Below are 17,822 nucleotides of genomic sequence, written 5' to 3' on the forward strand. Positions count from 1 at the left end.
TGAATCTGTTTTGTCTTTCTAACAGCTCAAAATGAACTATGTCTTGTCTAACAAATGTTTTTGTGTGCAAGTAAGACTCTTTGTGCCTGTAATCAGTGATGAAGATTACTTGCTTAAACAGATAAATGGGTCATTGGGGAAGACAAATATTCGTGCATATCTAGAAGAATCTTCAACAGAATTTATGAATACCTTTATGTGTTGCCAACAAGTGTTTAGCAATGACAAGTCATACTCCCGTCCACCTTTAAAATGGTTAACCACAGCCTTAGAATATGATAGAATTAATGATGTATCTACAGATTTGGTAGCATTTATCCGTAATGGAAATATTGCAAAAATGTTTAATTGCCCAACTTTAAAAACCTCTTTGTAGAGTCTTTTTTATATGTAAGGGGAAGGGTGTTTAAGTTTGGTACCATTGTGAATGCAAAGATTTCTTGATGACAACACCAGAACAGCAGAATTTGAGCTCCAGTATCAAAAACGTCACCATATTCATTAAATTATATAGGCAGTGTGACTGTAAATGTTATTACAGTTATACTAAATAGCAAGATGTCTGCTATTCCCTGGCCATTTGTAAAGATTTGCATAGCCAATGGAATGCAAAACAGCCTATTCAAATACGTGTATAATTTTTGAATAGGCTGTGTGTGTATGTGTCCATGTGTATAATTCACTAAAAATTAAGCCCCTTATTCATCCATGCAAGCACTGTAAGTTTATTCACAAATTAATACAAGATATATTTCATTCAGTTAGTAAAATTTCTCACAAGATAAACATCTATATTCAGTTTACAAAAGATTGTTCTTTCACAACCAGGTTTCCCCATGTGCATTCATCTTGGCCAAGAGCTGAAAAAAAAAATTAAATCACATGTTAAAATTTTAAAAGTGCGTAAATGTCTAAACATAAATAATTCACCAATCCTTTTTTCGTTAGTTTTATCAGAACCCTCTGGACATTTATTAAATGCTTGCAGAGGACAAAAGGGATGAGAAAAACAAGTCTTACCTTTCACTCTGTGGCTGTTTGATTACTTTAAACCGAACACTCCTCATAATCCTGGTCCACTGAAGACATAAGATCAAACAGCAATGAATAAGCTAGTGAATATGACATTCATTAAAAAAGCATAAAACTTTAAAAAATTATTTCATCAAGTCTACTAACCTGATCCCAAACTTTCTGCCAAGGCATGGCCTGTGTCCAGTCCTTTCCAGTATTTCATCATGTGTGTATTCACAATCACTCTGTTGCACTCAACTTCCACAGCATACTGAGGAACTGCAATCTCTGAATGGTAGTCCATGCTGAACACTGTCACTTTGAGTCGTTTACCAACCAAAAAATTGTAGAAGTCCTCATATATTTTGTCATCCCAGGAGCCTTTGGACACATCAAATCCATTCAGAGAGCACAAAAAGGCCTGAGGGGCCATCTCAAGCAGACTTTGAGGCAGTGATCTCACATTCTTAATGTCAATGTTAGACTCATTCCCATAGTCAATAAACATGACATCGAATGCATCTTCAACTTTGCGAATGACTTGTGCTCGATACCACTGGTTATCATCGATAAACAAAGCAAGGCATGGGCTGCCAGGACCAAGAGTCTCTGAGAACATCATGTCTTCTTGTGCCTGTCCTGCTTCTTGAGCAAGCTCTAATACTTTGCTTAGCTCCTCTTTGTTGGCGTACTGACACCAGAAGAAATGGGGTTCCACGATACAAGACGCGTATGCCTCTGTTGCGTTTTGGGAAAAGTTTGGCCACTTGTACCTACAAGTATTCATATTTCCTTTGAAAACATTGAGATGTGGCATGTTGGACTCAGTTTGACCATCTTGGATTAAAGTTTCTGTTGGAGGGTGTTTTATCGAAACATGCTCTTTGGCAACTGACCTCCAATATTTCTGCATTTCTGTATTCACAACCACTCCCTCGCACTCAATTTCCACTGCATACTGAGGAACTGCAGCCTCTGAATGGTCGTCCATGTTGAACATTGTCAGTTTTAATCGTTTATTGATCAGAAGACTGTAGAAGTCATTGTACACTTTGTCATCCCAGGAGCCTTTGGACACATCAAATCCATTCAGGCAGCACAGAAAGGCCTGAGGAGCCTTCTCCAGCAGACTCTGAGGCAGTGATCTCACATTCTTAACGTCAACCTCAGACTCGTTCCCATAGTCAATGAACATGACATTGAATGCATCTTGAACTCTGTGAATTACTTGCGCTCGATACCACTGGTTGTCATCGGAAAACAGAGCAAGGCATGGTCTGCCAGGACCAAGAGTCTCTGAGAAAATCATGTCCTCTTGTGCCTGTCCAGCTTCTTGGGCAAGCCTCGTCACTTCAATGAGCTCCTCTGTGTTGGCATACTGACACCAGAAGAAATGGGGTTCTACAATACAAGAGGCATATACCTCTGTTGTGTTTTGAGAGATGTTTGGCCACTTGAATATGTTCACATTTCCCTTTGGGCAAGAAGGAGGGGAAAGTTGTCTGATTTCTGAATCCCTGTGGCCATCTTCTATTTCTCTCTCCACAAGAAGGACATCTGGAGCTGGTTTTCCTCCTTCACCTACAGTCTTTTCTTGTTCAATCTCTCGTACAGAGGCATTAGTTATAGATTGTGAATTCATCTCGTCTCTTGCATATGTTCCATTGCCACTGTGGACTTTATTTGTTTCTGTCATCTTTGTTAATGATGATACATTCTTAAGCCCTTGTGTTGAATAGTCCTCATTTAGTGCAGTGGCATTTTCTGAGCTGTCTAAGAGCTGCTGGTCAGTCTGCTGAAAGAGACCAGTTGTCTCATGTCGCATCATCTTTGATATCCTCTCTCTGACTGTGACATTTACATTCAGAGGTCCCTCAAACAGTTCAACAATTAGTTTCCCATTTTCCTCTTTTGCTACAACTGAAATAGTGAACTTTAGGCCACTAGCACAATCTGCAAACCACTGATTGACTTCCTGGGGCACTTCTGCAGGGACTTCGAACAGTCCAAGTGGAACAGCAAGCACCGGAGTAGTTCTGGCCATAGTTGCTTCAGTGGGTAAGGGGTAAATGTCTGATTCCCTCACTGCTAAGGTGTTACCATAGTCAACGAAGTGAACTTTAAGTTCTGGAGACATTTCTACTATTTGAGCTCTGTACCACTGGTTATCAGTGTACCTAGCAAGGCAAATGCTATTAAGTCCAATTGGTTTATCTGTGCACTGTGGCTGGCTAATTAGTTGATTAACATTTTCCATTACTTTGTCAAATAACTGAGAATTCCTTTCCAGTTGGCAGTAGAATTGGTTGACATTCTCTGAATTGGTTATCCACACTTTTTCTTTTCCATTCACCTCAATATTGTGTGTGGAGTAATTGTATACATCTGATTGGACCTGTGGAGGACTTTGAAAGAGAGCTTCAGCCTGTGCATGTTTGTGGGTCAGAAGCTCGCATGCACTGTCAGATGATGTTTCAGTATCTACCCCGTGAAGCAGCAGACCTTCTTCATGTGATGCTACTTTTTCAATGCATTTCCTTTCTTCACAAGCATTTTGCGACTCATAGGAGAAACCTGTTGAAAGATGCCCATTGTTCTTCATAAGGGAGTCTGGATGTTCCGAACTCTCTTTGTCATCAACTCCAGAGGTGGGTTCATCTCTCCTGCCATTCACTTCTAGGTTCTTGCTGCAAGACAAACTTTCCTCTGCTAAATCATGAGTATTAACGATGACTTTGCTCTGTAAACATTCATCTCTGAGAAATGACGAGGGACTGGATTCATTCAGGGCATTTCTTGAATCTCGTTCAGTCTGGGGGGATGAAAAAAGCTCTGCCATCTCTATAAAACATGTGTTTATGCAAACAGCATCATCTGCATAGAGAATGACATGATAGACATCTTTAGGTATGTTGTGGTGGGTAAACTTTGCCATGACTGTGTGCTTCAGGGGCAGTGATTTCAAATAATCAGTCTGGTCTGTAGTCCACCCTGTGCCATTATCTTTTACACCTTCAAGTGTGCAAGGATACGTTACAACTGGCATTCTCAGAAATTTTTCATGGAGAGGTCTGATGTCTCTAATTGGGACAAATTTCGTTTTTCCTTCATCCACATGCAGAACTTCAGCAGCGCCATCGCTAGTCATGGTTTGCTTTAGTAAGGAGCGATGCCATCTGCCATCCATCCCTTTAGCAGCACATGCATCCCCGCAGGTCAAAGGTCGTGTCTCTCCTAAATCTGAGCTCCCTTCATAGTGTTTCTTCATCTGTTCTGATAAAACCTTCAGTGCCTTGGAAAAAATCTGGAGCTTGCAAAATATGTTACATGGGTTAGTTGCCTCTGTCACGTCAACAGTTACAAACGTATCAGTTAATAGTTCTGGGTAAAAGTACTGGTCATGCTTCTCAAGTTGCTTCTCATTCAGATTCTGTTCCTGCGTTATGTTGTCAGCCTCAAGACATTTCTGTACAAGACATTTAAAATCATCAACTGGAATCTTCTTTGCAACTCCAAGCTGGCACATATGCTTGGAAACAACTGGTATGTCAAGAACAATGGTCCTGTCTGGCATCAGCACATGTTGAACCAGTCCCTTAAACTTCTTGCCAGGAAGAGACACCAAAAACTTTGTAGCTTTTTCAGGCCAGTTTTTCTCAGGGGAGAGGATATTTGCAACTATGCATGATTCAGTTTCAGGAGGAAGGAGAAAACTGTCGTTCTGGCCCCATGCTAAAGCTTCACTTGTGGTGCTATGAGGCTGCCCCTGATCAATAAGAAAAACATTGCAAGCTTCACTTTGAATGGATACAATCCGAGCTCTGTGCCATGTGTCACTAATACAAACCAGACAGAGGTCCCCTGGTTTTCCCTCTGATCCATAAAACTTCCTTTTAGGTGTCTGAATTTCCTCTCTCATCTTCTTGTAAACATGCTTCCTCCTATCATCCAGGTTAACCCATAATTCCACAAGACCATAAGTGTAGTTTAGGTTCACCCTTGTGATGAGGAAAGGCACCTCCGATCCTGGCGTTGGAAGGCCGGGAATTGAACACATTATGAAGGTCAGAAGTCAAATACAGCTGCAAATAGAAAAAATAAATGTGTCAATATTGGAGAAAAACAGGCATTTTTAACGAACAATTCACTTGCAAAATGACCATTTATATATAAACTACCCAACATATTTCACCTTGAAATCATGAAGATTTTTTTTTTTGCATGCCTCCACTGAACTGTTTTCATGCTTTAAAGTCATTGGGGACCAGGTAAACTGATGTTTTGATATACTTTTGCTAGTAATAACTGACTTTCTTATTGATAGTAATAATGAGTGTGCAACAGTGTGCTATTGGCAAGACAGCATGGAGGTATTAAAAAACATTTGTTTGTTTTTTATTTAAACTTTAACAAATTGATGACCTCCCAGTTTGAGCTATCAAAAAATGGTGAAAAATGTTGATCAGTTATCCAAAACCTAAGATGACTTGCTCAAATGTCCACAACCCCCAAAACAATTTTGTCAAGGAGGATTAAAAAAGACTGAAAATATTCATATTTAAGGAGCTGGAATAAGAGAATTTATGACATCTTTTGTTGAAAAATGACCTACACAGATTAATAGACTGCCAAATTAGTTGGCAATTAATTTAATAGTTGGCAAATGAAAGATTAGAGACCTTTATTTTACTTAAATATTGTCACTTCAATTTATCCAGTATATTTTAGAAATGTCAGGAGTAGATTTGGTGGAGTTTATAGTTTACTTTTTTCAGTAAGACTTTTGGACACACTTATTTGTAAGGAATTTTAGCACTTTTTCCATTTTTAAATAAATATTTGTAAAAATCTTTTTTTTTTGTCAGTAACTTCCATTGTAAAAATTAGTTTCATTCATATTCACAAATATCATTGCAAGGTCTGGTAATCATGAAAAGTTTGTATTTTAATTGTAGAGCGCTGGTTCCAAACCTGTGGGTCGCCAGGGCTTCATGTGGGGTTAATAAGGCCTTCTTTTAAGGGGTGTTAGGAAAGCTGACAAATAGGCCTTCTTTGTGTGTGTGTGTATATATATATATATATATTATATATGTATATATACACACATAAACGCACACACATACACACACAAAGGAGGCCTATTTGTCACCATTTCATTGATTTCTCTGATGAAAATTAAATTATATATAAGTTTCACCATGCAAGATATAAAAATAAAAAAATGAACACCAAATTAATTGTTATTAATTTTGGAGTCAACCAAATTAAACACATTCACAAAATCCATCCAATGAAAATCTACTCTGTCCACTGAGGCTGTGGTCTTTGGTCACAGGTCTGTAATCCCTCTGATGGCCAAAAGCTGTTTTATTTCTATGCTAATTCTTAATGTTGGGGTAAGGATACGAAGTTATGAAACTGGGAAAATGGCTGTTAACAGATGTGTTTATTTATTTAAATCACAAAAATGAATAAAAAGAAATGTCTTTGGCCCTAAAAGACGCTCATCTTCCCTCTAGTCTTAATCAAAGGTTATCGGGCATTCCTGAAATAATGCAACTAATCAGGAAAACATCATTGTCCGTGTTTAGCATGCTTATTAATGATAATATAAGTTATTTTGCGCTTGAATTTACACAAATTCTCCTAAACGTAGGGCGGCAGGTTTCCGTGATTCCTTTCGAGCTTTTCATCATTCACTTCCAGCTCCTCATGCAAAATCACTGGCAATAAAAATAACAATAAAAAACATAACATCCCACGATCCACACACACTTTACGTGGCTTTTCAAAGTGTGTTATAGATAAATATCTTTATGTTAAGCATTCGGCTCTGACACTCACACCATATTGCGGACATTATTATATACAAGTCGATTTTCCTCACCGTTTTTGGTGCAGGCATCTCATCATCATTGGAATTTAGCAGTAGGTAGAAGAGGCGGGCACTCAAATGGGGTTATAAAGGCCTCTTCTTCTTTTTTGGTTTCAGTGGCAGACTACAAACAAATGTTAAAGGTGTGTGCCGCCACCTACTGTAGCCAATTGTTTTAAAATAAAACAAATGATTATTAATATTATTATTATTCTACATTAAAAATTAGATATAGGTTTTTTAAATTTAACGCAAGATAAATATACAAAACAAGTCAGGGAACAGGTTACCAAAAACAAGGGATGGAATTAAGCAACAATGGTAAGAATAACGCTAATATATGAATTATAAGGCAAAACCCCGAACGGATTGTGTAACATTATGATTTAAAAACTTTATATTATGTCTTTTTCATTGTTTGTAAATAACATTGTGTCCTTTATGCATTATATGGGTAATGAATAATAATAATAATAATAATACGTCAAAAAATACATGCAAAATATTAAAAAAAACTCTGGGTGTGTTTAAAAACTCCAAATGCTGCACGATTAAAATCTACATCGTGATGATTTCATTAAAAAAACAAACAAACAAAAAACACGTCCGATTTTAATCCTAGACGCGCGCACAGGTAGCCCCGCAGAGCCAATCACGCAGCACGCTCTCGGTTCGGTGTATGGAAATGAAGCACACCCACAACTGTCAGCGCTACAGTTCAGTTTGCAACACTCTGACCAGGAAGTCTTAAAATAACACTGTGCTCGCTCCCCGTGTCATTTTTTTGCAGGCTGCTCACAATCGCACAATGGTAGGAGAATAACAAGCTTGTCATATTTGTTCTGATCCAAAGAAAGCTAAAGTTTACCTGACGTTTGAAGTGTTTGAAATTCACCTGTTGCTGTCTCGTGCCTGTGCTTTGTTGTGTGGTCTTGCCAAAACGTCGTCACAGACTACAGTGTTTCTTGAGTGCTGCACAGTTGAGGGAAAACACAACACGTCCAGATAACATAAAATACAAGATATGTCGGAAATGAATTGACTGAGAATAGTTATTTAGAGCAATATCATATCTATTCCCACACGCAGAACCTTTTGAAATAGGTTTATCAGAGTCTAACATGTCTTTATCTCAGTTTGCTCAGTTAGAGAACATCTGGAAACACAATATCTGGAATAAATGTTTAACTGCAGAGCTGTGTTACAAAACTACACCTGTTGCTGTTCATACTGCTGGTTCAGACTGTTGCTTCCTGGCTTCAAGAGAAAAGGCACAGGTTTCTTTTTTTGTCACATGCTAACACTTTGAAACCAGTGTTTGCATTGTTCATAAGCTATTTAGTATCTTCAATATACCCTGCTGTGGGTCTGATGTCACATCTTTACGATCTAAACATAGTTTCAGAAGTGTCTCAAAGTTTCAGAAAAGGAGGAACTTGAATAACTTGCTTAGGGCAGTAATGGACATTATGAATGCCTGACAACACCATATTTGTCCAAAAAATAAGTTAGAAAATGATGCTGTAGGCCATTTGATGTCTGCATCTTTCAATGTTCTTTGCCAAACATGAAAACCTCATTCATTCATTTGCATTTTCCTGACACACTGACAACCAGAGATGGAAAGTATTCAAATATTTTAACTCGATGGGTTCTAAGTAGCAAAAACTGTGTAAAGTGTAAAAATACTCGCAAATGCTGCAAAAATCATGCATTCAAAATCTTGCTCAAATGTTCTTCACATGGCATTCAGAACAGTAATGTAGCAGGAAACCACAATTGGCTGAGTGAAGATATGGTGGAGTAATGAAATGATGTCCTCAGCAGATAATGAAATCACCTCCCTCTGTGTGTGTTTTAATTTTAGTTTCTCCGGCCACATGTGCATATTAGTGCATGCAAGTCATTTTCTGTGTATCCCACAGCTAGCTTATAATATCTGACATTTATGTCTTCCTGTTAATTCTATTTCCAGAGAGTTGTTTCAAAATGAGTAAGAGGAAAGGCACAGAAATCAGTGATGCGACAGCTGTCAAGAGCCGCAGAGTGACAGCTGCAGGTATCGAGGATGCTCCAGATGATACCAATCATCACAGACCGTCTTACAGCAGCTACACTCCCTCCACCACAGTGAGCCATTTCCCCTCATAAAGTACCAATTCTTAGTCTTTTTCTTCTAACGGGCTCATAAATGGTTAAATATTTTCCTGTGTGTGTGTGTGTGTTCAGGGAGAAATCGGCCTCATCGAGAGCATCACTCTGAAGAATTTTATGTGTCACCATTTGCTTGGTCCGTTCCAGTTTGGGCCCAATGTGAATTTCATTGTTGGCAACAATGGAAGTAAGAACCGCATTTCTGAACTTTGCGTGATCTACTGTTGTCTTTGGCTTGTGTTTTTAACACATCCCAATCCAGTCAGAGTGACAGATCCACAGTGTTTACACCCTCTAAACAAAGTCAACGTGATAATAAACATATAAAACATATTAACATTAATGTAAAAGAAAACACAAAATTCAGGCTCCAGGTGACAATTCAAAATGTAAAAATATCATATAATATATTGCAGTAAGGCTCACGGGCACTGTGAATTTCTTTCAAAATGATTTCTCCTCTTACTCGCTTTTCTCGTGTAATGTTTTCCCTGTTGAATCAATATTTGTATTGCCATGATTCACTCTTCTTTCTCGCTCCGTCATGACACACAAAAAACTGTTTCAAGAATTTGTTACAGTTACTGATAGGCACATGCACATTTATGAATCATTTTTAGAGTTGATAAGCTTTTTTTGTCAGCAAACATAACCCTTTTTCACATTTGTGTCTGTTTTTTCATACTCTATATTTACTTTGTGTTGTATTTTTTTCTTATTGTGCAAATTAATATTTCTCAGACTTGGTGCAAACTTCTTTTAAAAACATTTTTGATTAATTGCGCTTTTAAAAAGTGACGGGGACAAAATTGGCAATTTCAAAAAGTGGAGAGGACATGGTCCCAGCTTCTTCGGTGATTGTTAAATGACACCCATGATTTAATTCCTCGTCTTCATTGTCTTCCAATTGAATTCTCAGGTGGAAAAAGTGCAATCCTGACTGCTCTGATGGTAGGCCTCGGGGGAAAGGCCACAGTCACAAACAGAGGAGTGTCTCTGAAGGATTTTGTGAAAACCAATGAAAAGTAAGTAAGACTACATAATGTTATACCTTATCCCTTCAATGTTGTTGGAAACACTGTAATTTTCCTTACTGTTGATCCTAGAATACCATTACAGTATAATCTGCTCTCCAGTGCTGCAGATATAACAATAAAGCTGAGAAACAGAGGACCAGATGCTTATAAAAGGGACGTCTATGGCGACTGCATCTCCATCGAGCACCGGATCTTCAGTGATGGATCTCGGACCTGCAGACTGAAAAGCAAATCAGGTAAGTTATATTTGATGTCCACATCCCTAAATATCCCTAAATGTCAGATAAACCAGGCACACTTGAGAGTGAGTGAAAGCTCTTTGATCAGACCTTCATCCCTCCGAGCTGTATACATTCTTTATGCTCCCTCAGGAAGTTTTCTGTATAAACTCGCTTGTGTACATTTGGCACTGTTTCACTGTTTTGTACCATCTGTCCAAATGTGAATATAATGTGAGATATACTTACATTCACACTTGAACCGAGTTTTTCTCAAGTGCTAAATGTCACCAAGTTATTTTTGTAAAAAAAAACAAAAAAACAACTTAAAACGTGCTAGCATGCCTCTTAGGAGAAGTTTTCCGCCTGAGAAATGTATTGAACTGTCCACAAGATTTCTTTTGTACAGATACTGGTTATAGCAAATGAATGTTTGAATGTTGCACAGCAGCTGTTGTGCTTCATAAAAACTGCTTCATACAGTTTTTGAAGAAGAATCAGTAGTGTAGTCATGAATGCGCTGGTGATTTGTGTTTATGATGTTTATTTTCCTCCACTTATCTGGCTCCGGATAAGCAAAATAAAATGGATGGATGAATGTTTATTGTTTTGTATTATAGTCTGTGTTTTAAATTGTGTCAAATTATGTTTGTGCAGTAATCTTTGTAGTTCAGGTTCAGGTTCAGGTTCCTTTATTTGTACCAGTAGGTAGATTTGGTTTGCAGTATAGGGTGAAAGACATCCATTCGACACGGTTTTCAGACACCACAGACGTTCACTTGGACTAAAGAATGAACTGATTATAATTTGGTGGTCAAAGGTCATGGTCACTGTGACGTCACAAAACACGTCACATTTGGTCTGATACTGAATTGGTGACACTAATCTTGGATGCCGTTCTGTGCTGATTGTTCGGGTATTATGTGCTGCGGGGCTGACGATGTGTGAGTCTTTGCAGAAACATGCATATTTGAGGGCTGCAGCTTGCAATGATTCATGAACATTCAACACTCTCATGAATGTATTTTTTGTGTAATTGTTTTGCCCATGCATAACAGCACTGGGGCAACAACATGACTGAATTTAACACACAACATTAGCTACAGTAGCTGTATGGGTAGTCAACTCATCTAATGAGTAAGTTAGCAAGTTAATGTTACAGTATGTTACCTGTGGCCTGTCTTTTGTTATTGGTTTGATTGAGGGCATCATAGCAGCAGAAATTACATATTGTGCATTAAAAAGACAAAATATTTTTTTGTTATTTTTCGATGAGTTAGTCGACCAAGTGATGCTGCTCCGCTCATGTTGAGCCATTAAGTGTCATGCAGGTAATATTCTCATCTCAAAATGATTTTACTTCTGTTTGTATTTCAGAGCAACTTATCTCAAGCAAGAAGGAGGAGCTGACTGCCATTTTGGACCACTTCAACATCCAGGTACAAAAACACTGTACTGCACAACTCTTTTCATTTTAAAACATATTTTTTATTGTAAATTTCTTTTTTTTTTTATAAATTTTTGATTCTTGACTTTTACTGTGCTTGTTTTTTTGTTTCTCTGTTTCGCTGTTTTGCAACAAAATATTGACGCAATTTTTGAAAAACTTTTTAACTTCCAGTAAATGCACAAATTCTATTTTCAGACCTTTTAAATATAGATTTTTTTTTTCGTTGTTGTGAACCTCTCCTCCTTGTTGTAACATAATTATACCCGAAGGCCTCAGCAGCACATTTGTTATGTGTGTTCCAGTTAGATAACCCGGTGTCCATTCTCAGCCAAGAAATGAGTAAACAGTTCCTGCATTCGAAAAGTGAATTGGACAAGTATAAGGTACAACACCGCCATGTTATTTCTGAGCTTTGAATTTTAAGATTATATCTGTATTGAGAGGTGCTGATATAATATTAATATTTCTTCATGCTTAAAATTATGTTTTCTGCCCCTTTTCTGCCTTTGTAGTTCTTCATGAAAGCAACTCTGCTGGAACAGATGAAGAGGGATTACATCCACATCAAACACACTAAAACAGTGACACGGCAGCAGGTTGAGAGACAGGAGGAGGTACTGTGTTTATGATCTAACACATCCAGCTTTTAAGCATCAGTTCAGTGATTTGCAGATAAAGTCTTGATGTTGTCAACCAGGACATTTTATCAAGATTTAAAAATGATAATATTTTCTTAATGAAAGGTATTTATTATGAGCTTAAAGGGATAGTTCAGATTTTTTAAGGTGGTGTTTTATAAGGTACTTATCCATCCAACTTTACCTATTTATTTATTGACTACTTATTCATACATTTTAGTTTGTTACTGTTTCACTAGATGGTATATAATTTTAGAATTTTCAAAATTTCCATCTCTTATTATGCTTTGTGTTGTTATCCCTTTCATTCTGTGTCTAATATTTAGAGTATTTTAATAATTTATAATACTACTACTTCTACTACTACTACTAATACTTCCAATAATAATAACATTAACATGACACAAATTCACAATGCACAAACTCAAGACTTCAAAACAAGAGTCCACAAACCAATGGGTGACGTCAGTTTATTTATGGCCATTTTATAGTCACAGGTGATACAATTAGTATGGACAAGATCCTCATACAACCCTAATACAAAAAGTCTGAACCAGTCTTTTTAAGTGTTAAGTTTTTAGTGTGGTATTGTTTGGATTCTGATAAACATATCAGTGCAAATATTTAAAAAGCATCTGAAAAAACTCTTGATTTCTTTGGTTTTCTCTCGGTTTTATATTTGGGGCTCTACACTCAGACCTGCTTGCTTTATAAAGTGTCTGGTTCTTCTTTCCATAAAGCATTTTGGAACTCCTGCTATAAATTGTGCTACACAGATATGCTTGCTGATATGCTGGATAGCAGAATATGTTCTGTATATTGTTCTTGATAAAGAAAATGTAATTAAGATCTCACACATGTTTGTGTTCAGTCTCTGAAGGACCTGAAACAAGAGTTCCTGCAGAAGAAGGAGAGGTATGAAAATCTGCCGTCCTTCAGTGAGATGAAGGAGGAATTGGAGAATCTAAAGAAAAAGATGGCATGGTGTTTGGTAAGAGTTCATCTCTGTATAAAAAAAACAACCCTAAATTAAAAATGAATTTCATCTGCTTTTTTTATAATGTATTATGAATTCATAAGAGTGTGTAGGAAGCATGAAAAGAAAGAAATGAAATAAAAGAAAAGTGGAAAAAATACTTTGCCACAAATTTTCTTTAGGCTCATGATTTTCAATGAGATGAATGTGATAATTTTTTTCATCACTTTCAGGTCAGAGAAAAGGAGCAGCTTGTACAGCAGTTAAAGGAGGATATTGAAAAGGAAGCAAATAATTTCAAACAACAGGACAACCTTCAGCACTGTCAGGTGAGTCACAATTATTCCTCTTCATGTCTGTTTATAAAGCGCTACCTCAAAGCTTCACCACCATACATACTGACGTTCTTTACTTCAGTTTTACAGTAGATTCTGAAATGCGCTTACTTAATTTAAAGGTGTTTGCCTTGTGAAGATACGTCACTCTTTTTCTGATCTTTCACACAGAATAAGGTCACACAAGTAGAGAGGAGGCTTCAGTGCGTCCAAAGCAGAGTTGAAAGCCTGAGACAGGAACAAGAGTCTCTATCAGAGGACAGTCACAAGTTGAAAGAGCAAATGAAGGTCATCAGCAAAGTTCACAAGGAACAGGAGGTACTTATATATAATATGAAAACCTAATATATCAGGTGTACATCATTTATATCAGTTAACGTGACAAATTTCTTCCTGTAGCTTGTTTATTTTCGGGCTCTGAACAAACTCAAACAGTCGGAGCAGGAGCAGAACCTTCTTCAGGAGAAAATTAACAAAGCAAAAATAAGGTAGGGGAGTAGAAACATTAAAGGAGAACACCAGCACTTTTCAACCTGGCACCTATTTTCCCATGATTTTTTTTCCAAGTGACTCGTGGGAACAACAATTTTTGAAATTAGTTAAATATTGAGAAAGACTGCTGCAACTTGCAGTGCAAAAACAGGCTGCAATGTAACCACTTTATAAGACATCTCTTGTGAGATTTCAGAATGAGACTTCTCGACAGTGAGACTTGGACACAAAACAAACCAGAACAAACAAAAGCTACAAAAACATGTTTTGATTTCTCTGTAGGGTCCTTTCCTTTCCTCACCTTTCCAAGCTTCACTAGAGAGAAGTTCTGAAATCTCACAAAAGGGGACTTGTTACAGGAAGAAAACAGTGAAAACAAGTTGGAAAAATGACAACTGGTAGCAGTTTGTTGTGATGGAGCACAGAAAGTGTATCCTCAATATGTGAAAGATTTATCAATGTTATGGCTGAATAGAAAGGAAAGGAAAATGAAAGACTTTTTGGGGTTTTTTTTGGTACATTTCCCTTATTCTGGTCTGTCTTGTGTCTAAGTGTCACTTTCTCTCACACTAACAAGTCTCATACTAAAATCTCACAAGAGGAGACTCGTTGCAGAAGAAAACGGCCAAAACAAACTAGAGTTGGAAAGACAAGTGCCGATAACAGTTTGTTGTGATGAGGCACAGAAGTGTATCTTCAATATGTGAGATATTTATCAGTGTTGTGGCTGAATATTTAGCTGTTTTCAACTTTTTCTGACTTTATCATATATTGACCTTGATAAACCTTAAGATAATAAAACATACTTTTTATACTCCAACACAATAAACTATTACCAGCACTCCCTTTTCCAACCCTCACCCATGTTTTCACCGATTCTTCCTGCAACTGGTCCCCTCTTGTGAGATTTCAGGATTTCTCATTAGTGAAGCTTAGAAATGTAAGGAAAAGAAACGATCCTACAGAGAAATCAAACATTTTTTTGTACCTTTTGTTTGGTCCGGTCTGTTTAGTGTCCAATTCACAAGTCCATTTGCTGCCCTCCCACTTTCCCTTTCACTTTATATGCTGTCCTGTCTAATAAAGGGAACAAAAAAAAAGATTTTCAATGTCAGAATGAGACTTTTCCTTTTGAGTGGTTTGGACAGAAAAAAGCCAGAACAAACAAAAGGAAAGGTTTAAGTTCTCTGTAGGGTCCTATCATTAATGTTGTCAGATACTCATAATAACAGTCTGAGCCTGTCGGTTGCAAAACGAGCACTGTAAGTGGACGTATATTGACGGGATGCAATGGTTAACCTGGAAATCCTAGTTTACTGCTACCTGCAGCACTCTCGCTCAATATTGGACCAATTTTAAAAAATGTTTTTCCCACGAGTACTTAGATACAAAAACATATAAAAATAGGGTTCAGGTTACAAAGGAATTCCCCTTGAAAAACTCTAGATCTCTTTATCTACACACAAACAAATTTGAAATATTACTGTTTTTTCACTGTATTTTAGTGTAAGCCTGAACAATGATGGAGAGACAGAATATACAAAACAGCAGAAGAGGATTTCCAGTCTGAAAGAGCAGCTTGCAGAGCTCGAGACAGAGTGCTCCCAGCTGAATCAAGAGATCAAAAACAAACATCAGGCACTTCTCAAAGGGAAGGAAGAACGGGATAAGCTCAGGTACAAAAAATGATATTTGTTTTCACAAACGTGCTGTCAGGGAGGTTGAGTATGAGTCCAGTTTATCTGCAGTCCAGTGAAATGTCCTGAATGAGCTCTGTTTGTATTCCCTAGAATGGAGGAGAGAAACATCCAGGGTCTGTATGAGTCCAAACTGAGGAGGAAGAATCAGGTCCTCGCCAGCCGATCAAACAAGCTGAAGCGGTTTGGAGATCTTGTACCCGACCTGCTGGGTGCAATTACTGAGGCTTACGCCACAGGACGCTTTCTAAAGAGACCTGTTGGCCCAATAGGTGACTTTCTTTTTTGTGTTTTCATTTCAGCATTATAGAGAAGATTATACCCTCTTGAGACCCAGTAGGACAAATGTTTATTAGGTGTAAGAAACAAACCATAAAGATTTTTCTTTTCTCAAAATGTGTGTGTGTGTGTGTGTGTGTGTGTGTGTGTGTGTGTGTTTATGCATGTGTGCAAAAGAAAAATAACTTCCATTTACCCTTCCTTGAATGAGTCAAATTGCTAAAATTTAAGAATCCTAGTTTACGGGCGCTGGATGTCAATAATGTCTTCCTGAGGCTCCTCTTCATCTGATATGCCCTCCTCTGAGCATTTACAACCCTGCTCTGTTCTCTGGCTCTAAATTTTTTCCTTTTTCCTGTAAGATGGTTGAAAATGAGATGAAGCAAGTCCCAATGTCCCCTACAAATGAAATGGGTTAAAATGTGTATTTTGAAAGGCTTTAAATTAATATACACGTCTGAAATCTTTGTGTAATATTGTTAAGACGCTTCAAAGAATAAGAAACACATCCATATAAAGAATAGAAACAATATATCTGTAAATTTGATCACTTATCTCCCAGAGAGGAAAAATATATTGTTTGCTGGATGTCAGGAACATAGTGCTTAAAAGAATAGTTTGACATTTTGGAAAATGCACATATTTGCTTTCCTGCTGAGAATTTACATGAAAAGATCAAAACCACTCTCATATCTGTACGTTCATCATCATCATTTGCTTTTTTCTATGCAAAAATAGAATTTGTCCTACTGTCCTACTGTCCTAATTTACTTTAAGCTTATGCAATTGCAGTGATACAGTGAAGCAGTTAAATGGTACATGCTTCAGTTGACAGTGTGTGTTTGCTCTCAGGGGCGTGCATCAGTTTGAAGGATCCCATGTTGGCTATAGCTGTGGAGTGCTGTCTGCGCAGCTTCATGAAGGCTTTTTGCTGTGACAACTACAAGGACGAGGCGGTCCTCCAGGAGCTGATGTGTCGCTATTATCCAAAGGCCAACCGGCCGCAGATCATCGTCAGCCCTTTCTTTGATAAAGTTTACAACATTCATGGACGGTCAGCAGCAGCATTTCATGTGTTGACTTTTATTTTTTTGACACATTTTAAAGCTGCATTTTGAGGGGTTTTATTCTGCTGTTTTACAGGAAAGCACATCATCCTGAATACCCGTCTGTGCTGGACATAATCACCGCAACGAGCCCGGTCATCATCAACTGCCTGATTGATATGAGGGGCATAGAGTCAATTCTGATAATCAAAGTTAGTTTGCCTTTAAGTGCATGTTGATGCTGATTATTGCACATAGAGTTCGGTCAGAAGTGAAGTATTATCTGACGTGTGTTTTGTGTTTTATCACAGGAGAAAGAAAAAGCGCGGAGGGTCATGCAGCAAGGCCGACCTCCTAAAAACTGCCGCGAAGCCTTCACCGCTGAGGGAGATCAGGTGTTTCCAAACCGTTATTACACATCCGACTTCAGCATAGCCAAATATCTCGGTGGGGATCTTGAGACTGAAATAAGGTGACTATTTTCTGTCAGTTTGTGTGTAAAAATAAAAAAAATAAAAACAGATCAAATGAAGGGGAGGAAAAAAGTATATATATATTTAATGCTAATTTCTCAACAGGTAAGAGAAATACAAGAGAAAATTTAAGACAGT

At 37.7% G+C, this 17,822-nt stretch overlaps 2 protein-coding genes across 4 annotated transcripts in view; one reads left to right on the forward strand and one right to left on the reverse strand.

Annotated features, from left to right (window-relative positions):
• Window positions 1-711: 711 nt before the first annotated feature.
• On the reverse strand, window positions 712-7,025 carry tdrd6b (tudor domain containing 6b). The gene is made up of 4 exons (XM_042501288.2): window positions 6,902-7,025; window positions 1,180-5,096; window positions 1,021-1,079; window positions 712-860 (listed from the first exon to the last, which is right to left on the reverse strand). The coding sequence occupies exons 2-3, from the start codon at window positions 5,069-5,071 to the stop codon at window positions 1,048-1,050; spliced, it is 3,924 nt and encodes a 1,307-aa protein (XP_042357222.2). The 5' UTR covers window positions 5,072-5,096; window positions 6,902-7,025; the 3' UTR covers window positions 712-860; window positions 1,021-1,047.
• Window positions 7,026-7,600: 575 nt separating this feature from the next.
• LOC121953991 (structural maintenance of chromosomes 6) overlaps window positions 7,601-17,822 on the forward strand; it is a 33,891-nt gene continuing 23,669 nt past the window's right edge. For all 3 annotated transcript variants that reach the window (XR_015778672.1, XR_015778671.1, XM_042501290.2), the window contains exons 1-17: window positions 7,601-7,700; window positions 8,865-9,019; window positions 9,119-9,230; window positions 9,963-10,068; window positions 10,180-10,316; window positions 11,676-11,737; window positions 12,051-12,131; window positions 12,261-12,362; window positions 13,258-13,377; window positions 13,596-13,691; window positions 13,869-14,015; window positions 14,097-14,185; window positions 15,695-15,865; window positions 15,980-16,158; window positions 17,018-17,219; window positions 17,309-17,423; window positions 17,523-17,683. Coding sequence is in view for 1 of the 3 variants with exons in the window: in XM_042501290.2 (XP_042357224.2) it covers window positions 8,879-9,019; window positions 9,119-9,230; window positions 9,963-10,068; window positions 10,180-10,316; window positions 11,676-11,737; window positions 12,051-12,131; window positions 12,261-12,362; window positions 13,258-13,377; window positions 13,596-13,691; window positions 13,869-14,015; window positions 14,097-14,185; window positions 15,695-15,865; window positions 15,980-16,158; window positions 17,018-17,219; window positions 17,309-17,423; window positions 17,523-17,683 (2,021 nt within the window). In the remaining 2 variants the exon portion in view is untranslated. The remainder of the gene's footprint in view (window positions 7,701-8,864; window positions 9,020-9,118; window positions 9,231-9,962; window positions 10,069-10,179; window positions 10,317-11,675; window positions 11,738-12,050; window positions 12,132-12,260; window positions 12,363-13,257; window positions 13,378-13,595; window positions 13,692-13,868; window positions 14,016-14,096; window positions 14,186-15,694; window positions 15,866-15,979; window positions 16,159-17,017; window positions 17,220-17,308; window positions 17,424-17,522; window positions 17,684-17,822) is intronic.

This window comes from Plectropomus leopardus, chromosome 14 (genome assembly GCF_026936395.1).
Source record: "Plectropomus leopardus strain MGB_pleo_1.0 chromosome 14, ASM2693639v1, whole genome shotgun sequence".
In the NCBI taxonomy this organism is placed as follows: Eukaryota; Metazoa; Chordata; class Actinopteri; order Perciformes; family Serranidae; genus Plectropomus; species Plectropomus leopardus.

Coding starts and splice junctions, on each gene's coding strand:
- tdrd6b (XM_042501288.2), bottom strand. CDS start 5,071: ATGTGTTCAATTCCCGGCCTTCCAACGCCAGGATCGGAGGTGCCTTTC. Junction 1,080..1,179: donor GGCAGAAAGTTTGGGATCAG/GTTAGTAGACTT, acceptor TTATGTCTTCAG/TGGACCAGGATTATGAGGAG.